This window comes from Lytechinus pictus, chromosome 3, assembly GCF_037042905.1.
Source record: "Lytechinus pictus isolate F3 Inbred chromosome 3, Lp3.0, whole genome shotgun sequence".
NCBI lineage: Eukaryota > Metazoa > Echinodermata > Echinoidea > Temnopleuroida > Toxopneustidae > Lytechinus > Lytechinus pictus.
The window spans coordinates 18214850-18233131 of record NC_087247.1 but is presented as its reverse complement, the minus strand read 5'-3'; the positions used below and the strand labels follow the sequence as shown (position 1 = coordinate 18233131).

The 18282-nt window shown below is 36.2% G+C and overlaps 1 protein-coding gene across 14 annotated transcripts in view; it reads left to right on the top strand.

The window, feature by feature from the left end:
- LOC129257698 (histone-lysine N-methyltransferase 2C-like) overlaps window positions 1-18282 on the top strand; it is an 83637-nt gene that overhangs the window by 24982 nt on the left and 40373 nt on the right. For 6 of the 14 annotated variants that reach the window (XM_064096544.1, XM_064096542.1, XM_064096545.1 and 3 more), the window contains 16 exons: window positions 48-182; window positions 737-841; window positions 1539-1720; window positions 3600-3764; window positions 5477-5655; window positions 6122-6343; window positions 6843-6986; window positions 9742-9870; window positions 10484-10596; window positions 11162-11362; window positions 12032-12155; window positions 12463-12609; window positions 14310-14411; window positions 15395-15572; window positions 16109-16323; window positions 17032-17105. In XM_064096544.1, coding sequence (XP_063952614.1) covers window positions 48-182; window positions 737-841; window positions 1539-1720; window positions 3600-3764; window positions 5477-5655; window positions 6122-6343; window positions 6843-6986; window positions 9742-9870; window positions 10484-10596; window positions 11162-11362; window positions 12032-12155; window positions 12463-12609; window positions 14310-14411; window positions 15395-15572; window positions 16109-16323; window positions 17032-17105 — 2415 coding nt within the window. The remainder of the gene's footprint in view (window positions 1-47; window positions 183-736; window positions 842-1538; window positions 1721-3599; window positions 3765-5476; window positions 5656-6121; window positions 6344-6842; window positions 6987-9741; window positions 9871-10483; window positions 10597-11161; window positions 11363-12031; window positions 12156-12462; window positions 12610-14309; window positions 14412-15394; window positions 15573-16108; window positions 16324-17031; window positions 17106-18282) is intronic. The other 8 variants (XM_064096549.1, XM_064096547.1, XM_064096543.1 and 5 more) reach the window with 3 other exon arrangements.

The following is an 18282-nucleotide window of genomic DNA, read 5'->3' as shown; positions in this document are numbered from 1 at the left end:
GGAATGCTGTCAATTGAATTCAAGTGTAAAATGTCCTGCTTTCACAGCCGTCAAGTGAGTTGGAAGTGTTGGACCCAGTGGTGGTAGAGAAACCTTCAGCTAAGGAGAAGGATGATGAAGATACTTCCATGCATAGTACAGTGGTCCTCTTCTCAGTGGATGACAAGTTCACTGCTACTCAGGTAAATCATCAGGCTAACACTCCTGGGAAGTGTGTTCAATGGGTTGAAAGGGGAGGGGGGGGGGTGGAGTGGCTCTCTCGTAATCTCAGGCATTGACCATGCAATCATAGCAAATATTGGCTTGCTTGTCACATATGATATGCTCTACAATTTCCAGGCTTTGGAGTTTCATTAAAGCCAATAACAACTAATTAAGGTATTGCTATTGGTATTGCTTTGGACTTATTGGGGCTTTGCTAAATGTGCAAAAGTGTTGACATTCCTGAAGCCACTCTTTGTGAAACGGACATACAGAGAGCAAAAGGGTTGTAAAATGCAGACAAATAAAGGAAAGTAAATTGTTTTTCTTGCAGCCATTGTTAGACTTGGAGGTCAAGTTCTAAAATGGAATTATCGTTGATGTGTACCGTAATGATAAGTTAATTTGAGTATACAATACATTGCTGCTATACTCTGTCTATTTGGAGGATTTTTTTTCCATATTCTAATCTATGTTCTACTTTTGACATGTTCTTTTGTGCATGTTAACAATTGTTTTTTTTTTTACTTTCTAGGACATGTGTTTGAGCTGTGGTAGCTTTGGCCTTGGATCTGAAGGAAGATTAATAACATGTTCACAATGCGGCCAATGTTATCATCCGTACTGTGTCAACATAAAGGTATATCTTTATCCTCCCCTTAGTTCATTGTATAATCTGTACTATGTAAGACAATATTAGCATTTTATAACACTCGCATGAAATTTGGAAACCTATTTTACTGGCTCTATGAGTACAAGACTTATATCTAGCAGGTACACCTGTCAAGAGAACCTGCAGTCCATCTCAACTGGTGACACTGAAACCCCAGATGACAACAAAGAGAGTGCAATACTTTATGCTACAGTCAGACCAGTAAAACCAACTCCCAGCATACCAATGGTCTGTTATTGGTAATAACATTCTGGCATTTGTCGGTCTGGAGTTGGTTTACAGACGTGATTGTAGCATTACTCAAGAAAAAGTCCTTTAAAAGAAGTAGTAGGCTTGGACACCTGGGCCCCGTCTTACAAAGAGTTACAATTGATCCGATCGACTACAACTTTGGAAAGCCAGCAATATCATCTTAACTGCATGATTATTCAAAATATTTTCTAGATAATGATGCATATTTTATACCTTCATCGTTTTCTTGAAAATTCAGTGTGCTTCTGTTTGTTTATAAAGGACATTGCTCAAAATTTTCCTGTGGAGAAAAAATTGATGTTGATGGATTTCCATACAGATGAGGTCGATCAGATCTATCGTAACACCTCGTAAGACGGGGCCGTGAACCTCTATGAATGTGTTTTAGCGTGATACCTTGATTGTGTTTCAGATCACGAAGGTTGTATTATCGAAGGGCTGGAGGTGTTTAGACTGTACTGTGTGTGAAGGATGTGGCAAGTCAAGCGATGAAGCTAGGTTATTACTGTGTGATGACTGTGACATCAGCTATCACACGTACTGCTTGGATCCACCGCTGCAGACTGTGCCGAAAGGTGGATGGAAATGCAAATGGTAAGACATTCCAGTATCATTTTTGTCTCGCCTGCATAGCAGAGCGAGACTATAGGCGCCGCTTTTCCGACGGCGGTGGCGGCGTCAACATCAAATCTTAACCTAAGGTTAAGTTTTTTAAATGACATCATAACTTAGAAAGTCTATGGACCTAGTTCATGAAACTTGGACATAAGGTTAATCAAGTATTACTGAACATCCTGCCTGAGTTTCAGGTCACATGACCAAGGTCAAAGGTCACTTAGGGTCAATGAACTTTGACCATGTTGGGAGAATTATTTTCAAAATCTTAACCGAAGGTTAAGTTTTAGAAATGACATCATAACTTAGAAAGTATATAGACCTAGTTCATGAAACTTGGGCATAAGATTAATCAAGTATAAGTGAACATCCTGCTCGAGTTTCAGGTCACGTGACCAATGTCAAAGGTCATTTAGGGTCAATGAACTTTGGTCAAGTTGGGGGTATTTGTTGAATTACTATCATAACTTTGAAAATTTATGGATCTAGTTCATGAAACTTGGACATAAGGTTAATCAAGTATTAGTGAACATCCTGCCTGAGTTTCAGGTCACATGACCAAGGTCAAAGGTCATTTAGGGTCAATGAACTTTGGCCAAGTTGGGGGTATTTGTTGATTTACCATCATAACTTTGAAAATTTATAGATCTAGTTCATGAAACTTGGACATTAGGTTAATTAAGTCCCACTGAATATCCTGTGCGAGTTTCAGGTCACATGACCATGGTCAATGGTCATTTAAGGTCAATGAACTTTGGCCGTGTTGGGGGTATTTGTTAAATTACCATCCTAACTCTGAAAGTTTACGGATCTAGTTCATAAAACTTGGACATAAGAGTAATCAAGTATTACTGAATATCCTGTACGAGTTTCAGGTCACATGACCATGGTCAAAGGTCATTAAAGGTCAATGAACTTTGGCCGTGTTGGGGGTATTTGTTGAATTACCATCGTAACTCTGAAAGTTTATGGATCTAGTTCATAAAACTTGGGATATAAGAGTAATCAAGTATCACTGAACATCCGCTGTGAGTTTCAGGTCATAAAACCAAGGTCAAATGTCAGTTAAGGTCAATAAACTTAGGCCATGTTGGGGTAATTGTTGAATTGCCATCATAACTTTGAAAGTATATAGATAGAGTGAATGAAATGTGGACATGGGTGTAGTTGACAAGTCTTAAGTCACCGTTCAAATGTCATTTATGGTCAATGAACGCGGTATTATGTCATTATATGAATGGTTAAAATAAAATGATTATTTTATTGTAGTTTTCAAAGTTAGCACTGCTGCGATATTTAAATTGCGTAATGCAGGCGAGACTGCCAGAGGCGTTCCACTTGTTATTAAAATCGTTTCATTTAATTTAATTCAGAGTGAAATGCTATTCCACATTAGGATATGTATGTGACAAAGTTCCTCAGTTGAAGATGCGTGAATGTACACCATGGGAGCATTTTGTGAAAAGCTTTCAGTGATTTTTCACTGACATGTGTTATAAACTATTGCAAATTATGATAATTATCAACTGAGAGTAAATTGGTCAGTATATATTTTACATTGAAATTAACTTATAATACTTTGTAAATCCTTTCATATTTTCAATCTTGCAGCATTTGTGTCTTTTTTACTATTTTTTAAAGAGCATTATTTGAGGTGAATATGGAGGTAAGGTAGACTCAGAACATTTATCATCGTTGTCCATGACAATCTAACCTAACCTTTGCATGTCCGTTTACTCTTCTTTTTTTTTTAAATCCCCAAGTTTCAATTCAAGAATCGAAAAGTAAAGAGAGCCCCAGGTTAGAATCAAAACAGCCCAGTTGACATACTTTCTTGTTGAATTTCTCATTGATTTAGGTGTGTCTGCTGCACTCACTGCGGGTCAGTGACGCCTGGGGTGAATTCTGACTGGATGAATAACTACACTCAGTGTGGCCCCTGTGCCAGCATGACACATTGTGCATACTGCCTCAGAATCTACAGGGACAATGAACTCCTCTGTCTGTGCTCTCACTGTCAAAGGTACATACTTTTCCTTTTTACCAGGAAAAGAGATTGAATGAAATGTTGAGACTTATGACTCAACTTAATAGCATCGCCTCCAATTAAGTTTTAAGTTACTTTTTTTTAATTGAAAGTGTTATTTTATATAGGAAATCATTGTAATAAAAACAAAGACCAAGACAATGTGTGATAAAACACATTAGTTAGGTTACAAGCAGGAGAATGGATTGTTGAATATCATTATACATTAGTTTAAATTTTCACAATTTAAGACTTCCTCCCATGTGTATTGCAATTAGAGTTATTTAGATTGTTGTTTTTAAGTGATAACTATTGCTTACACAGTCTTTATGTTAAGGTCATGTTACAAAACTACCATTTTAAGACTTCATTGTATTGTGACGTTTTCATTAATAAAAAATACTTCATGTGTGATTCATTACTCAATATCAAGATCAAGATATCTTAAACCTAATTCTCCCGGGGGGGGGGGCCATAATGGCCCCCCCCCTCGACAATTTTCGCGATATATCTGCTTCGCGAATTTTTTCTACCTCGCCGCTCACTGACTTTTTACTTTCAAGTCTCGCGCAAATTTTGAGACCAAATTTGTGACACCCGGGTACGCGGTTACGACATTACGCAACATTATATAAGTGCATGTCAGACCCAAAATTGCTCATAAACGTGATTTCATGTACAAATCCAATGCAAATAGTGTATTTAGCCAAAATTCATAAATGTATCATTATTTCTACTTTTACTGATTAAAGAGAAATTCCAGTATTTGCAGTAAACACTGATTTCATGAGAAAGTCTGTAAAACAAGGCTTAATTGTCAGTATATCATCGAGGATCTAGATCTGCTACAGTTACATAAACTGAACTTTGTGAAATCTTGAAATCTACGCTGAAAAATGTTCACACTGAAGATCACCAACACAGATAGGCACACGTGGGACAGTGTATTATTATTGCTAAAATAAAGACCCGACGGAAGTGACCGAATCCGCGCTTATTTTGCTTATTTCTCAGCAATCACACAATTTCTTCCAGAATCCTTTGGCACATATTTTTTATTCATACAAACAGACACTTAGGTGGTCATTATATTAGATTCTGTAAAAAGTCATTTTTAGATCGTTACCAAAACTGGAATTTATCTTTAAACTTAATTAATTTTGCCTTGTTTATGATCAGAATTAAGTCTGGAACGATTTCCATTGAAAAAACAATAAAAAACCAAAAGTAAAAAAACAAAGAAATACATAAGAAATTCATAAAACAATAAAATACATAAGAAATTGATTTCCAAACCGAAGTTTTTTTTAATTGCGATTGTAAGAATGCTACAAAGAATATTTTTACCAAAAATTAGCATTCTAGGAGCTTTATTTAGTGAATTAGAGCAAAAAGTATGATTTATGCATAAATTAGCATAATTAATTCATATAAAATAAAATCTCAATATTTTGGAAAATTTTACCATACAGCCTTGTAGATTACATCACACACTACCAGCGTGCAAATTTTTGCGTCGCTCGCGCGATCGGCGGCCGAGATCTTAAGGGGGGGCCATAATGGCCCCCCCCCCCGGAATGACAAGAATCAAAATACCCCGGGAGCTTGAGGGTTAAATCACATCTCCTAAGCTTTTACCATTTTCAGGTATAAAAAAATTAGTAAAGTTGTTTTAAAATGCGATGATGTTTCCCCCTTATTTCTCCCAGGTGGCAGCATTCACTTTGTAACGGCTTATACACTGAAGATGAAACAGAGAGGGCCATGGATAAAGGCTTTATCTGTATCCTATGCAGACCCTTACTTCCTGAACCGGAACCTCAGCTTCCAGAACCCAGTACAGAGGAACCACCTCCTAGAATACCAAAACTAGCAATAAAAGAACCAGGTATAGTCATTTTAAACATAGACAGTATATTTATGTAAAACAAAAAATGCACCTGGTGTATGCAATTCTATGTCAGCATGGTTGAAGCTCGGTAGAAGTTAAAAACTTTCATTGATAAGGCAATTTACACCTGTGATGTTCTGATCAGTAAAACTTGGAACTTTAGTGCGGACGATATGGCCAGCCTAATGTGTTTTTCAACCACATTAGCTGCAGTTATAAAATGCACAATTAGATTGATCTATTGATGATGAAAATACATGCAATATTTTTTGGGGGGAGCCTTGATATAAGTGAAATCATTAGAAATAAAGTCATAAAATAATTTGAGCTCATATTTTCGCACTTTATATCCCAGTCATTCATGAAGTCATGCATAAATTTTACAAACAACTATGTGCAACGTCCCTTTGTATTACACCGCTGCACAACATCCATGATTCATTTGTTTGATTTCTTCATGCAGAACTACATAATAAAGAGTTCTCTGTAGAAGGTGTGAGACTGACTGAGACAGGCTTCAAGCAGATAAGTAGCATGGCAATGGCTCGTACTCACAAGAAATCTAAGAAGGTCAGATCCAGTCTGAAGATTGGTAGCCTGGCCATCCTTCGCAGCTTGGCTGATCCACACTCGGACATCTCCAAGATCGCTGATCAGGAGTATGACCCTGAAGGTATTGGAAGAGGTATGGAGAATATTGAGCGGCTCAGTGTTTTCTCCAGAAATATTGCTTATTATAAGGGTTAGGTGAGAAAAGGTGTAAGATGTATAGAGCACATATATACAGTCAGGCAAATTGCCATCAATTCCAGAATTGTTGAAAATATTGCAGTCCATGACACTGTTGAATAAAAGTTGCCATTAATTGTAACTCTTCCATCAATTAATTGACCACAAAATGCATGTATTGAAAAGTATTGAGTTCGACGGCCAATTCAGGGTGCTTGGTTTTCATGAACATATAAGCTCTCCTTACCATTGGAACATCCCAAGAATTATCAATTCGCTGGAAAAAAAGGTATTTGAAAAGCAACAAGCATCTAGAAAAACAAATGAAAACAACTGAAGACTTACTGCCTTTCAATAACATTTATAAATGAGATTACTGGCTATCGATGAATTACATCTTTGTACATATATAGATATACAATTATAAATATGCTTTATTTTTTTCTCTTTCTAAGTAGATCCAGACAAATGGAGGGGAGTAGGTCATGGTGAGAAGAACGATAGCAGTGGAGGCGAGGGAAAGCATCATCATCATCATCATCACCACCATCACCATCATGACAAGAAGAAATCAAAGCACAGATCATCACTAAGGCCAGGTAAGTATCCAGTGAGATGATTTATGCAAAATGTTAATTAGTGTATTAATTCATTTATTAATTCATTCTATTTACTCCTTTGTGGTTGTTTATTGAATAATTCATCTATGTTTTTGTTTATTTGTTATTCATGTATTTATTGATATGAGGACGTTAAATTGGCTTGCAATTGAACGCAGGTTAATTCAGTATCCCTACAGAATTTAATCGCTATCCATCCCTTCAAATGAACCAGACATAAATTCTAACCTTCGGGGAACCGGTGCCAAAATCAGTAATTGCCTTAGAAATGCTGGTATTGTACCAGACTTGAAAGCCAACTCTGGGGGTTTTCATTAAAGGGTAAAGTCCTTCTCTTCATTGGAACAGCACCAGAATTATCAGTTGCCTATTAAAAGCTAGTTTTGAGGTCCAAAGCGTGAAAGATGGCTTTAATATGTTGCCCTTTAACCCTATGAAGACTGGGGGGGGGGGGGCTGATTCAGCCCCCCTCGAAATTTTTCGCGATAAATCCGCCGCGCAATACCAAAATTGTGACCCCCAGGTACGTGGTTCCGAAATTACGCAACATTTCGTAAGTGCATGCAGACCCAAAATTGCTCCAAAACGTGAATTTGTGTACAAATCCAATGCAAATAGTGTTTTTAGCCATAGTTTCATAAATGTATCATTATTTTCCCGTTTACTGATTAAAATCAATTAATTCCATCTTGTTTATGGTCAAAATAAACTCCTCAACATTTTTGTCTCACCTGCATAGCAGAGTGAGACTATAGGCGCCGCTTTTCCGACGGCGGCGGCGTCAACACCAAATCTTAACCTAAGGTTAAGTTTTTGAATTGACAGCATAACTTAGAAAGTATATGGACCTAGTTCATGAAACTTGGCCATAAGGTTAATCAAGTATTACTGAACGTCCTGCTTGAGTTTCACGTCACATGACCAAGGTCAAAGGTCATTTAGGGTCAATGAACTTTGGCCAAATTGGGGGTATCTGTTGATTTACCATCATAACTTTGAAAGTTTATGGATCTGATTCATGGAACCTAGACATGTTAGTAATAAAGTATCACTGAACATCCTGTGCAAGTTTCAGGTCACATGACTAAAGTCAAAGGTCATTTAGGGTCAATGAACTTTTGCCAAATTGGGGGTATTTGTTGAATTACCATCATAACTTTGAAAGTTTATTGGACTAGTTCATTAAACTTGGACGTAAGAGTAATCCAGTATCACTGAACATCCTGTGCATATTTCAGGTCACATGACCAACGTCAAAGGTCAATGAACTTTGGCCGTAATGGGGTATATGTTAAATTACCATCATAACTTTGATAGTTTATGGATCTGATTCATGAAACTTGGCCATAAGAGTGATGAAGTATCTTTGAACATCCCGTCCGAGTTTCAGGTCACATGACCAAGGTCAAAGGTCATTTAAAGTCAATGAACTTTGGCCATGTTGGGGGTATTTGTTGAATTACCATCATATCTCTGTAAGTGTATTGGTCTAGTTCATAAAACGTGGACATTAGAGTAACAAAGTATCACTGAACATCTCATGCGAGATTCAGGTTACATGACCAAGGTCAAAGGTCAATGGACTTTGGCCATGTTGGGGTATTTGTTGAATTACCATAATAACTCTGTTAGTATATTGGTCTAGTTCATAAAACTTGGACATAAGAGTCATCAAGTATCACTGAACATCTCATGCGAGTTTCAGGTCACATGCCCAAAGTCAAAGGTAATTTAAGGTCATTGAACTTTGGCCATTTTAGAGGTAATTATTAGATTGCTGTCCTAACTTTCAAAGTTTATAGATATACTGTATAAAATGTGGATATAGGGGTAATCAAGTATCACTGACAAGTTTTAGGTCACATGATCAAGGTCAAATGTCAATGAACATAGTATTGTATCATTATATGAATGGTGTTTTTTGTGAATAATTATTTTATACTAGTAGTAGTTTTCAAAGTCAGCACTGCTGCTATATTGAATCGCGTGATGCAGGTGAGACAGCCAGAGGCATTCCACTTGTTCATTGAAAAAACAATAAAAAACAAATAGTTAAAAAACAAGGAAATACATAAGAAATTTCAAAAACATTAAAATGCATAAGAAAAAAAAGGTGATGTTGAATTTTTTTGAATTACATTTGATCAGGTCCCCATAAAGAGTTTGTGTACCAAGAATTAGTATTTTAGGGGCATTATTTAGTTAATTAGAGCAAATTTTTTATTTTATGCATAAATCAGCATAATTGATTAGCAATGAGATTTTTTGCAGAATTTGATCTTATAGTTTTGAAAGCCAAATTAAGGCACAATGTCTTCATGAATAGGATGTCAATTCAGACTTTCCGTAAAAAGCACCTGGAAGAATCAAGCACTTGATACATATAGCTTGTATTGCACTAAGTGCTTTACAGATGTATTATGACCGGCCTAGCTGCATTCTGGTGTACGAAAAGATGATGACATAAGAGGGTTATACAGTCCCCTTTACTTGAAGGAACCTTAGAGGTATAAGAATTGTACTCGGCCTGAAACTCGTTTTTAAGCAATGCAGAAATATGTCATTGGTTCATTCCTTCTGTTTGTATTGTGTGAGCAAATGCTAATAATATTTTATATGCTGATCTTACAAAGTAGCAATATATCAAGGTTCTCTGTTTGTTGATATTGTAGCAGGCTCATGCGGTAGACAATTACTACTGTAATACCATTAATGAAATACATTTGGCTTGCAGGTGTAGGAGGTTTCATTGCCAAACCCAGGGGCTTTCATTCTCACAAGGAGAACCGGATGGCAGCTATGAGTAGAAGTATGTCAGAAGGGGCTCCAGATACCATGGATTCATTCCGGGATCAATCAGAACGTAAGTGATAACTTCCTTCCAAAATGCTGCTTTTCATACATGGACACCCCCGTCAAAAAAAAAGAAGAAAAAAAAGCCCACTACTGGTATTTCAGAGGAAAACACATTTCTTGATGATATTGGTAGTGGTGTCCTTGGAAAGATGACAGTAGAAAGTTTATTTTCTAATGGTTGCTTTCAGTAGAGATAAGTTTTTTTTGGGAAGACAGGTACCTATCTGAATGACATTGTGACATATGTAACTCAGCCTTTATTGTAACAAAATGGGTGTAATTACTTGTGAAACCAAGCTCTTCATCTTTAAGTTTGAATGGTGTGTTGCATACTTCAGATGCATGTGCAATGTAAAAGTGAGGCGACAGTGGAGAGATGATTAAAAAATGAAATGGTGCATGATGACTGTTATGTAAAAAAAGGCACTACACATCATTTCAAGAATAATCCTTTCCACAATTTAGACAATCCTCATGTTATTCCAAAAGAGAATAAAAGTACATGATAACCTGGTCAAGTTATTATCAAACTTGAACCAGCTTACACATCAGATGTCTATTGAACAACAAGATTATCCGATCTCCTATTTGAAATGTATTTTTGATATCTATTTGATCAGTCCTCCAGAGAACTCATTCACTAGGAGAAGAAGGTTACTATGAAAAATCAAAGAAGAGGAAAAAGGCTCACAAGAGAAGTCAGCTAGAGAACCAGTTTCCATCATATCTTCAGGTATGTCTTAATAAGCCATCAGCCCCAGTTTTTCATTGAGATTGAATACAAAATTTTGTCAAAAAACACAAAATTCACTGAATTTCACAGGAAATATGAATTTGAAAGATTTAATTTTGAAGTCCAGTAAAAGGTAACTACTGTCTGTACATCTACAGAAAATCTAAACCAAACCTGTGTGTCGGTGTGTTTAGCAAGTGTAAGCGAATCCACAGGTTCAGCTGTTTAAACCTGTCTAAAACTTTGGTAAACTACAATAACGTGAATTATACTGGAGTATCATCGGAAATTTCCATCTTACAAAGTATAAATCTTTTTCATCCATTGATTCCTTGTGAAGTTTTGAATTTCGCATTTGAAATATATAGTTACCCCTTTTGGTAGTCTTTATATTTTTCTTTAAAAAAGGCCCTTTGAACATTGATGTTCGCATAGTAGAGAGCTGCAAAAATGATTATCACAAATATTTAGCCCATTCCATGCAATTAAAAAGTAGAAGCTATAAGTTTAATATGAAAATGGGTTAATGAAATACCTTTGCTTTCACTTTCCCGTAATGATCTAGGAGGCATTCTTTGGTAAGATGCTGCTAAATTCAAGTAAAGAGCAGCCTACCTTCAACACCAAGTTGGATATCTCAGACGAAGAGAGCAAAAAGCCATCTCAGCAGAGTAGAGGTACTGAAATCATCAAACTGCCCTCAGCAGACCAGAAGTCATCATTAAGTGCAAGCTCGTCTAAACAGACCCAACCCAATCAAGCAGAGGTACATGAACAAGGCCATGTAGCACCTTGTGATGTAATTAATGTGTTGAGTTAATTTTAATTTTTGTGCAACGTTTGCCATAGACTTTCAATTGAAATTCATTGTATTTTTTATATTGTTACAGGGAAATGAGCCATATAGAGTATATAATTGATATATTCAAACTGATTGAGTTGAGGACTCAGATTTTGAACTGAGACATTAAATTGTGACATTAAGGTCAATTTTAGTCATGATGATTCATATCAGATTTTGAAATGTGCCCTTCATTTGTTTCACTATGTCGTTCAACTCCCCCCCCCCCCATACAGATTTTTCTGATTGCTCTCTGAATTGATTTCAACTTTTTTCAACAATATTTTGTCTACTTCAAATCTTCTGATGTTTTGTATTAACCATTTGTCTACATTATTGTATTTTAAGTAAGTTATTGATTCTATTGTTGACTTGATTGCCATTACACTAAATAAAAAAATAAAAATAAAAAACATGTTCTAATTGTGAAAAAGATGAACGAAATATTGTGAGCTTCAATTTTTCCCCTGATATTAAGGGAGAATGTTTCAGAAAAAAAGGTCCACAAATAAGTGTAACTTTTAGTTATAATACAATCTTTGTGAAACTTCCCCCACAACTGAAGCCTATTTTGAAATCTCCCTTGTTTACCAGGCTGGTGGAACGGTAGACAGTGCTGCGGGAGAACTCGGTTCTGGTGAAGATCCACTCAACTTCTTGCCTCAGGATGAACTCTTTGGTATGCTGATAGGAGATGGTCTCGGCAAGAATGGTGAAAGTGAGTCAATACTTACAAGAAGCATTTATCAGAAATGACAAATAAAAATTGATCAATGAAAAGCCAATGAAAATCCAATATACATATGTATATTCAGTGTAACCAGCAGAGTATTGTTGCTTCTGATTGGTCATTGGTAATCTTTTTTAACCAAATGTACATGCAACAATGAACATGATTGGCCATTTTCTTGTTTGTTATTGATTGCTAACCTTTGGGTTCTGGAGCTCCGATTAAAGCAAAATGTTTTTTGACCCAATCTGACTGTTTGGATATGTAGTTAACCTTTTTTTGTATTGCTTTTCAGACCTGGATATTGACAGCATTGATGCTGAAGCTACACAGTCTAGTACAACAGAGTCAAACGCACACACAACTCAAGCAAGTTCATCATCAGATCACATGAATGAGCTGGATTCATTGCTTTCGTATAATTTACACATTGTTCCTGAAGGTATGCATATTTAGTTCTGCACAGTAGGGGGGGGGAGGCGAGGGGAGGGGAGGCAATTTGAGTTAAAGAAATAAATGTCCCTCAGCAAAAAATCTTTGGAGAACCATGACTGCGTTCTTGACTTTTAGCAACAAAATATGGACATCTGAAGGTATTTCAATCATACTCCTAGCATGTTATTCAAGAAGTCAGCATTAAGAATTGCACTTCTTTACTAAGCCATGATATTGACTTTTGATGAGTCTCCAGCTGCTTGCAAACTCATTGGTATATTTGAATATTGTTAGATACATCATCAAATTGTCCTCATAATACAAAATTCATTATTGATAAATCAGCATAAGAAAATTGTGAGGATAGTTTTTGAAGAAAAAAACATTAGCAGTCAAGTAAGTGAAGTCTGAAGCAATTATTGTGGCACAATTATCAGGTCTCCTCCCAAGTGAATGGAAAATTAAAGAAATCATTCTTTTGTTCACAAAGGCCCTTGATGTTTAATTATGGCACATAGCACCAATTTGCACTTCTCCCTGAGCTTGAGAATGATTTGCATGCCTTTCGTATCATCAAATTCCAATTAAAAGCCGACAAAGTGGATCCTTATCAAATGGCCGTTTGAGATCAGACCTTATTTTGACTAACCTCCAAGTTGACTCTTAACCCTCAATCACCCGGGATATTTTGATTCTTGTCATTCCCGGGGGGGGGGGGCCATTATGGCCCCCCCTTAAGATCTCGGCCGCTGATCGCTTGAGCGACGCAAAAATTTGCATGCTGGTTGTGTGCGATGTAATCTACAAGGCTGTATGGTAAAATTTTCCAAAATAATGAGATTTTATTTTATATGAATTAATTATGCTAATTTATGCATAAATCATACTTTTTGCTCTAATGCACTAAATAAAGCTCCTAGAATGCTAATTTTTGGTTAAAATATTCTTTGTAGCATTCTTAACAATCGCAATTAAAAAAAACTTCGGTTTGGAAATCAATTTCTTATGTATTTTATTGTTTTATGAATTTCTTATGTATTTCTTTGTTTTTTTTACTTTTTGTTTTTTATTGTTTTTTCAATGGAAATCGTTCCAGACTTAATTCTGATCATAAGCAAGGCAAAATTAATTAAATTCAATCAGTAAAAGTAGAAATAATGATACATTTATGAATTTTGGCTAAATACACAATTTGCATTGGATTTGTACATGAAATCACGTTTATGAGCAATTTTTGGTCTGACATGCACTTACATAATGTTGCGTAATGTCGTAACCGCGTATCCGGGCGTCACAAATTTGGTCTCAAAATTTGCGCGAGACTTGAAAGTAAAAAGTCAGTGAGCGGCGAGGTCAAAAAATTTTGCGCAGCGGATATATCGCGAAAATTGTCGAGGGGGGGGGCCATTATGGCCCCCCCCGGGAGAATTAGGGTTAACCGGTCATGGCTTTGAGGTGAATGTGATTTATCAAATACATGTGCGACGATCAGATCATTTTTTTTTTTTTTTTTTAACTAAAAAAGTATATGAATGAAAGATTCTTCATTTTGTTTGGGCAGTAGAATAATTACCTACAAGTGATACATTTGAAAGAGTCTTTACACCCTCAGCAGTATTGCTTTGGGTTTGTTAACTGGTACAAAGGAACCTTGTGGTGGGCAATTCTTGCTAATACCTTGTTGATATACTTTGTTGTATTCGTCAGATTTGGCTCACATAGACAGTAAAGAGGTTGAGGATCTATTCTCAGGGGTACTCAGTCCAGAGGGTCATCATCAACCTGGCTCCACCAATACACCAACATCAGGTAACACTATCATGGCTATGTTTGGGGTCCTCATATTGCATGAAAGTTTCAATTGATTGTACGCTAAAGCTTTACTATTCAAATCTATGACAAATCATGTACAAGAAAAATATAATCTGTTTTAAATATCAGTTGCATCTCTTTATATTACATTACCCTAGAACACAAAGAGATAGAATCAATCAAACAGTTTGTCATAGATATAGGTTTAATTGGCCAATTGTTCATCTAAACCTAATAATTGTTTTACAGAAACGTGCAATAAGAGTTATTACAAATTCCTCCCCAAGATCAAGTACACAACCGTTCTTAAAAAATCTTAGTATACTCTCTGTCAGTAATATTAAGCAAATAATCACTGTTGATGAAGGTGATGGGCAAACTATCACAAGGCAAGCTAGATGTAGCTATCTTTGCGAAGCTGAGGAAAGATAGTGAGTGCATCCAATTTGCCGATGAAGCGATAGTTTGCCTCGTCACCTGAAATCAAGAGGTGTTTATATGATTTATATTCCGCATCAGGAACCACGATATACGAAGAAACGGCTAACAGTATGTCTCTATTAGAAGAATTTTTATTTTTTTCTCTCGAGGTATGCACCAGATATCACAATTGTAAGTCCAAAAATGCAAAAGCTCCCTACCTTGGGAGGGTGGTGTCCACCCTTCCCCCTTGGTTGCTCTGCTCCCTCGCAATAATTGGTTCAGTTTTCTGCATTTCAAATGTTGGCAAGTCTGCTAAACTCTTGGCTTTTCCCTCCGTATTTTAGATTATGTGGTACTTCTAGGACACATGGTTCATGGAAAAAGTGAAATAGGCCATGCAAATGAGTGGATGACATCTGATATAATTCAGTTTGCCCTCAATTAAGGATCCATGATTGTAGATTAAGTGTCAATTCAATATGACTACAGTTTATTATTCCTTGAATTTACCCTTTTCTGACTTAAATACTTCAAATTATTTTGTCTTGTGAATCCAGGAGTTGATGGCAATTCCCATTCAACAAGCACAACGATAGCAAGCACAGCCTCCCAACAACAGCAGCAACATCATCATCACCATCAGCAACAGCAACAACTCCAGAAGCAACCTCTCCCACATCTTCCGCTTACACAACAGCTTGTACAGGCTGCTAGTATTGGACATTCGGTTGCAAGGTAATACTAGATGCATTTTGTACAAATAATGCACATGCAATTAAGACTTAAATGTACATTATTTATCTTATGCAATAGAAATATATCAGTCCTACAAATATCTCCACAGATACAAACAGTCCTGGGTCCTGTTTTGTAAAGGCTTGTAATAGTAGCAAATGCACAATTTCTATAGCAAATATAATAACAGCCAATCAGATTGAAGGAATTCAGTAGCTTTTAACTTATTGCAATTTTATTATTAACATGTTTTATGAAATGGGCCTCTGGAAGCTGCTGTCTGATTTTTTTTTTAATGTAGCCTGCAATAAGGAAAGCTTGTACTGTCAACAAATACAACATATACCTTGTTGATAGAAAGTGTCTGTTCCAAGTCACACATTATTTTAATATTAATTATCGCCCCAGCTTTAGCTCTGACTATCGTTTACAGCGCTCAGTGCATTTCAACTGTATACCATTCTTATCTGGATTGAATGCAGCACACGGTTAATGTTGTCTATAGTTAATTATATATCCTTCATCTTGCTTTACAGTCCTGCTTTCAGTCCAGACTTTGCTGAGCCACCAAGTCCATGGCCTGGAGGGGGTGGTGGAGGCGGCGGTGGAGAGGCTGATGGAGAAACCCTGTCTTACAACCAGCGCAATATCAAGAAGTGGGAGAAGGATGAACCACTTGGTCACCAGGCAACAATCTCACCTGTCCTCTATGCAAATATCAACTATCCAGATCTCAAGAAGGATTTTCCAGGTTGGTTAATGAGAAATCTTTATTAACTGGAGTGTATAATGGATTGCTATTAAACCTGAGTCATAACAGGTTATTTTTAAATGGTTCCTGCCAGTGGTTTTTCTTGTAGAGGCCGGTGAAATGAAGAAATACCTAAAGAATTTAGCGTCACCATGGACTGAAAATTTACCAGATGAAGAACAAAATTCCTCATCTATATATTAAAACTTTCACATGATATTGAATTTCAAACCTTTGGAATTAATTAAGATTACGAAGCAGGATTTCTCAATTTTCTTGCTAGCAGTCATTGGTCTGTAACGTTATGATATTGCTACAATGTGAATGGGCGCAGCCATATTTATTCTGCATGTTTGATAGTTAAAATTATTCCAAGTACCGCTGGTGTATCTTGGGGCGAGAAGTGAAGAATCGTACTTACAGTCTTTGTCTGTGTGAATTTTGTATGTATTTATTTCATCAGACCGCTGGTCTGCAGGATATTGCAATGGTGGACTAGTCGGTTTGACTCTGCCCTAATTGTTATTTTTACCTTAATATCAAGTCGATTTAACTTCCAGAATAAATCAGTCAAAATTGTCATTCCTAGACCTGATGCTTGTAAATGTGACAGAAGATTTGGTGATTAAAATCATAACTGGATTTTGTAATTTTGATATCATGATTATAGACTTGGTAATATAAATATAAAACGTTAATCATTTACAGATTGGCCTTCAAGAGCGAAACAGATTGCCAAGTTATGGCGAAAGGCAGGCTCTGGAAACAAGAAACCATTCCTGGTGAGTAACAAGAAATCCGTTCTACAAGTTTGTTTTCTTTACGTACTGTACTTCATCTTCCCTCATGTTGTTCACTTCACCCCAGTGCAAATTATCACCCGTTATCATGAAATGCATCCAAAACAAAGAGTGTTCAAATGCCTTTTGTCACCTAGTTAAGTTGCTCCATTATCCCAAGTTATTTGATTTTGTATTCCTTGTCTGGGTGTTGATAAGAACATGGTCATGACTGGACCATTGATTGCATCTAGTTTACATACTCATTATACTAGGTTTAACTTTCAAGATAAGTGAAGACTCCAAGTGCCTATATATATTACTGACTCCCTTATGTCGCTGCATGTCAAAAAAGACACAAATTGATTAACAGTCCCAATCCCCTTTCAAAAGCCATATGACGAAACAAGAATTGAAAATAGGAATAGGAAGAAAAATGCAAGCAATAGGCAATGAGTGTATAATAATCAGTTCATTTGGATTGATGTGCAGCTGTCTAACACCAAAAGCATGTGCTTGCATGGAAAGAAGAATATTTCTACAGTGATTAATACCTATGTTTCTATCATACTTTGCATCTTATATGATGAATTGGTACTATTCATCTTTAGTTTTCCTCGGACTACATGCTGAAACCACCATTTTGCAGATTTTCATAGCGGGGGATTTAGTGAACACTTATTTAAAGTCTCCATATGACAGAACCGATTTACAGACACAAAATTGTTTATGAACTTTGTACATGTAATTGTATACTGTATCCATACTGTAGCTTAATTTATATAGCCATACTGATAATCCTAGTTAGTTGTATTGAAGTGAAAAAGTCATTATTCATATGCATGAAGCAAAACAATTATGTAGGCTATACCTAGTTCAGTGTGTATCTTTTTCCTTTCACTCATATTAATATCCTTGGAAAATGTTCCAAGTCTTTTATGTGTACCTTCACTCACAAAAAAGGAAAATTTGTTTTTAAAGAAATCTTGACCATCCCCCATCAAACATTTATTTATTACAAGAAGAAAAAAGGGAAAATTACCTTCAGAGAGGACGAGATAAGATGACAGATGCATATCCATAACTTATTTGAATTTTCTATTACGACTTGTTATGATAAGAAAATATATAAAATATATAAACTTCTAAAATTGGTATTTGCTGTTTTGAATAGCATTTA